The 5,022-nt window shown below is 36.8% G+C and overlaps 1 protein-coding gene across 1 annotated transcript in view; it reads left to right on the forward strand.

The window, feature by feature from the left end:
* Positions 1 to 4,659, forward strand: part of TMEM18 (transmembrane protein 18) — a 5,050-nt gene extending 391 nt beyond the window's left edge. The window contains exons 2-5 of the mRNA XM_009275631.2: positions 247 to 367; positions 2,742 to 2,796; positions 3,852 to 3,945; positions 4,040 to 4,659. Coding sequence (XP_009273906.1) covers positions 247 to 367; positions 2,742 to 2,796; positions 3,852 to 3,945; positions 4,040 to 4,129 — 360 coding nt within the window. The 3' untranslated portion in view covers positions 4,130 to 4,659. The remainder of the gene's footprint in view (positions 1 to 246; positions 368 to 2,741; positions 2,797 to 3,851; positions 3,946 to 4,039) is intronic.
* The last annotated feature ends 363 nt before the right edge of the window (positions 4,660 to 5,022 follow it).

Below are 5,022 nucleotides of genomic sequence, written 5' to 3' on the forward strand. Positions count from 1 at the left end.
GGGCGGGAGCGGGGCTGGCCGCATGCCCGGGGAGAGGGGAGGAGGCACCGGCCGCCGGGGGCGTGGGGGGGAAGTCCGCGCAGGGGTGCTCGCACCTTCCCCAGCTTGGCACGGGGCGGGCTGGTGAGCGCGGTCCGTGACTGAAAACGGTTGTTTCAGTGCGGGAGAAGGAAAGCCGCTCGCTTTAGCTGCCTGGTGACACTCCTTCTCCTCCCATAGCCTAATCTCCTTTCATTTTGTCTGTAGAAGACGGACTGGTCCGAGCCCTGGCTGGTGGGGCTGGCGTTTTTCCACATCTTCTGTTTCTTCCTAACGTGCATCTCTTTCCAGCACTACCGGGTGCAAATAGGGCACTTCCTCTGCATGGGTGAGTCGTGTATTCATGCTTCCGTGAACCGGCATTAGGGTGATAAAGAGCATGTGCGCTGTTTAAGCTGCTAATACTGTTAAAGAGCTTCTTTTGGTCTCTTAATGATAACCGTTTTCTTCATGTACTTGCACAGCACGCGGTTTTATACTTTGCAGCAGATAAAGTGCGTGCAAATTAGTATTTCTCTTATAGTAATGCATGTGTCTATACGTGATAAACTGTTATAGAAGCTGCTATGACCTGTAAATATGTATTTATTTAGTTTCCAAGACCGTATGAAGTAGTGACTTAAAACCCTGGCCTTAGTGAGGATCTGGGATAAGTAAGGTTTCTGCATGGTAAATGCTGTGTGTATCACAGCTTCCCGAGAAATTGTTGCTGTGCTGGAGAAGCAGAAAAGTAATTGGCTGAGAGCCAGCAGTTGCTTTCTGCTCTGCCTTATTCTAATGCCGCAGTTAAGTGAATATGGTCAGCTTTCAGCTGGATTCATTTCTGGAGCAGGTTCACCATATGCCCTGCTGACAGCTGTGATAATGGCATGAGGAAGAGCAAGACTGGTTCGGTACACAGCGGTACCAGCTTGTGTTATCTCAGGTTTTATCACACTTCAGCCTGAGAATCCACAGTGGCCTTGCACAGCTTTAGAATCCACAGTGGCCTTGCACAGCCAAAGCTGTGTCTTTATAGCTGACGGGATGAAGATCTAGTAGCTTTGCAGAGGGTATTTGGTTTAATTAAGATGGTACGGATTTGGGTTAGATCCGTGTATTATGAGCAGTACCTTGGTTCTAGCCATGGGTTGGATTTTCTGGTGGGTTGGGGTTTTTTACACAGCATCTCAGTTCTGTCATGACTGCAGGAAGAATGAGCGATTGAAAGAGATTTGCAGGCAAAAAGCTACTTGAAGACTATGTTGACTTTTTAAAATACCATTTAGTGAACTAGTCAAGTTGGGAGAGGAAGCATAGCCTCCTCAAAACTGCAAATAACTCAGCTAAAGCTAAGGTTTCGATAACATTAAGTACCCCCAGAAAGGAATCTAGAAACCTTAGTAATGTCTATACATCCACTTGTAACTGCAGAGTTTAAAATGATCTACAGAGGGCAAAATAACAATGCCCTGTTTATGACACATTAGGCCTGAAAGTTCCCTATAAGAATACAGGCTTTTCTTTCTTAAATTTAGTAGTAGACATTCAGAATTTCCAATGACATGCTGGTTACTTTAGACTCTTTATCTAAAGTATTCCCGGTGTTACTAACACTAGTTTGAATGCCCAAGGTCTAAATGCATTGGAAAATGCAGTGGAACTGGTCATTGCTGGCTTTTTAACCCAGATATGATGTAAATTTGCTGTTAAACAAGAAGGGTGCATAAAAATATCCATATTGAATCCAAGCCTTGTTTGTACCTGAAAAACTGAACCACTTTTGATATGTCTGCAATATAAATAATTTTGTATTGTAGATAGTCAGAAATAACTGAGGAAATGAGGCAATTATCACAGTGGTTTATCTTGGCAGTTGGGCAGCTATAGTTATGTTTATACTGTGCAGTACCAAGCAGAGATAATCCAGATGGCAAAGCAAGATAGCACTCCTTCATATCACCAAACTAGTTATTTAATTGCCTTGTACAGGTCATCTTTAGCCACTGACTGTTTTTTTTACTTTGTTTCTCATGGAAAATGTTACAAGGACAAATTTAAAATTTTGTAGTTGTATTGCTTTTCTGGTAAACATGTGATTGCACTGAATTTTCTTACTGTCTTGATGGCTTCATATTGCATGTAATTGTTGAGTAAGAATATGCTAGTTTCCAACTGACTGCAGCAGACTACTCTGCTATACACCTATTCAAACAAAGTTTGTATTTTACCAAAATGCTTATATATAATTAGTACCCTAACTTCAGATAGTAATGTTAGCTATAGCAGTGTGACACCATAACATCTAAAATGATAACTTAATTCCATAGCAATTCTGGGGAGTGCTGGCATTTCTTTTTACAGACATAACTTAGAAGCAGTCACCAAGAAGATTGTTGGAAAAAATCCTGATTAATATTTTTTTTTTAATTCATTTGTATGCAGAGCTCTTTCTGTAAGCTCAGATGAGTAGGATTTTATGTTTGTTTGTTTGTAATATAGTAGGTATGTTTTGTGATCAATTTATACTTCTTAGTAGCTATATGGGACATTTAAATCAGAATTGGTTCTGTGCAATTAACAGTTAAATGTGTAGTTTCATCTTCTGAGGATCAAGGAATTCTAATGTCTGGTAAGTATATGTCGTTAGTATACATGGCAGAACTGATGGCAGTTTATTTTTAAGGAAATACTGAATCTAATATTTTTCTTTTGTTGTACAGTGGGCTTAGTGTACTGTGCTGAATATATAAATGAATTAGCAGCCATGAATTGGAGGTAAATGTCTTCACTTTCATTTTTGCATTTAAATGAATGTTCTTCTAAAAATGTTCCTTTTTTCATACCATTCCCAGAAAGCATTAAAGAGAGTCGCTCATGCCTCATCAGTAGAATGTGATGGCAGAGGGTCTTTTGCATAGATTGATATAAAACTTTTGAACAAAACCATACAGTACAACATAGTTATCACTTAGCTTATAAGAAAAGGTAACTTTTAATAGCTAGCATGTATTTATTGTACTGCTTAAAATCTATGTTTATATGGATGGTTGTAAACTAACTAGTCTGAGAGCTAAAAGAAAAGCAGAGTGGGATGGTTAAGGGGAAGAGGATGTGAGCTTTGGTTTTGGGGTTTTTTTGGGGGGTGGTTCTTTGGTAGCTATTCATGTTTAATAAGCTGAAGTTAAGCACCACTTCTCAAAAATATCACTACTATTTTATATACTTATTTATATGCATAAAAACATTAAAATTTGCCTGTTTTACTAAGCCTGTGTACCAGAATTAAACTGATGGCTTATTTTTATAAGCACCAAACTAACCTTTCCCTGATGTAACTGGAAATTATGTGTTTAACACCACTTTATGCAGGCATCTAATGGTAAGTCTTTATGTTCCACTTCAGGCATACACAACCTAAATTACAGCTTTGCTACATTTATTATTTCTGTTATCTTTTCTAATATGAGTAACCAAAATACCTAAGAAAGTCATTCCAGACACTTAAGGATAAGCATGATTTCTGATGCACAAATATACGTACAAATGTAGTCACATCAGTAAGTTACTTAATCTGTGGTTGTTTTATTTAGGTTTTGCACAGTAAAACCTTAAAGAAAAGAAAGACTGGATTTTGTAATAAATATTCATAACTGATGAGATATTGACTGTCTCTTTGTTCTGACTTAATACAGTAGAATGCTGGCCTATGCTTGGGGATCCCAAGAAGTAGGATAATCTGTACAATGTCCATGTTGACTAGTTACTGTGAAAGTATGTTATGTGAACTACACTGAATAAAGCTTCTTTTATTTTAATTTTATTTCTTTCAGGCTGTTTTCTAAATACCAATACTTTGATTCAAGAGGAATGTTTATTTCACTAGTATTTTCAGCACCACTGCTGGTGAATACTATTGTAATTGTGGTATGTATGTGTTCATTTATATGGTTGTTTTCATTAAATTGATAAGTAAACGTATGTGGATTAGTTAAATTTAATAATTTACTTAACTTTTCAGGTCACCTGGGTTTACAGAACTTTGAATGTAATGACTGAACTGAAGACACTACAGCAGAGGATGAAAGCAGGAAAAGAGAAAAAGAAGTGAAAGCACCTAACTCTGATTTTTTTTTTTTATTGTAATAATACTTGTCCAGGTAATCAGTCCTTCTGTATGTTTATCCAGAAATGGCAATGTTTTTGTGTCTGGTGTCAAGAGGACTTCGCAACATGTGGCCATGGACAATTAGGTAAAAGCCGGTATCCAACAATATATTTGAATTGGCTGTGAAGTTGAGAAACCCAGTCTTAACAGGTCTTTCTGCCCTTCAATGTTAGGTAGTTTTCACCATGACCAAGGCTATTAGTATTGGTGAGACACAGTCTTCCAGTTGGTTTCCATTTGCCTATATATTTTTTAACTATGTCTTAACTGTGTGTTTATTAAGTATGCAGTCTTCTGCTGCTTAAGCCAACTGGAGCTGTGTTGTGAATTCCAGTAAATGAGGGATTGTATTCAGAATACCTCAGGAATCCATGCTTCTATGAAGCGTTAAACTTCTTTATAAATCAAGTTTCATACTTCCTATGTGTATTGTGTGCCAGTAGCATTTTATAAATAAAATTATCTGCTGTATCTTAAATGGAGGTAATTTGAATTAATTTTTAATAAGATTTTTTTCTGTCTTTTTTTTCATAAAAATTACCAGTTTGGTAAAATCTTGTATTTCATTTGTGTAATTCAAAATGATCTGTGCATTGTTTTCAATTTACATTTCATTATTTTAATGCTGCTGGATAAATATCTTTTCTTGAAACTGGATGTAATTTTGATAGTATTTTTTGCTTATTTGTAGAAGTGAAAGGAAGGGAAGAAACTTCAGGACGTTCTATGCAATTTTGTTTCTATTTTTTTTAGATTACTTTTTTTTTAATGCTTTACTTTTTTTAATAAATAACTGAAAATGAAAAAATGACTCTGGTAAACATGAAGAAGACTTC

This window comes from Aptenodytes forsteri, unplaced genomic scaffold (assembly GCF_000699145.1).
Source record: "Aptenodytes forsteri isolate BGI_AS27 unplaced genomic scaffold, ASM69914v1 Scaffold94, whole genome shotgun sequence".
In the NCBI taxonomy this organism is placed as follows: Eukaryota; Metazoa; Chordata; class Aves; order Sphenisciformes; family Spheniscidae; genus Aptenodytes; species Aptenodytes forsteri.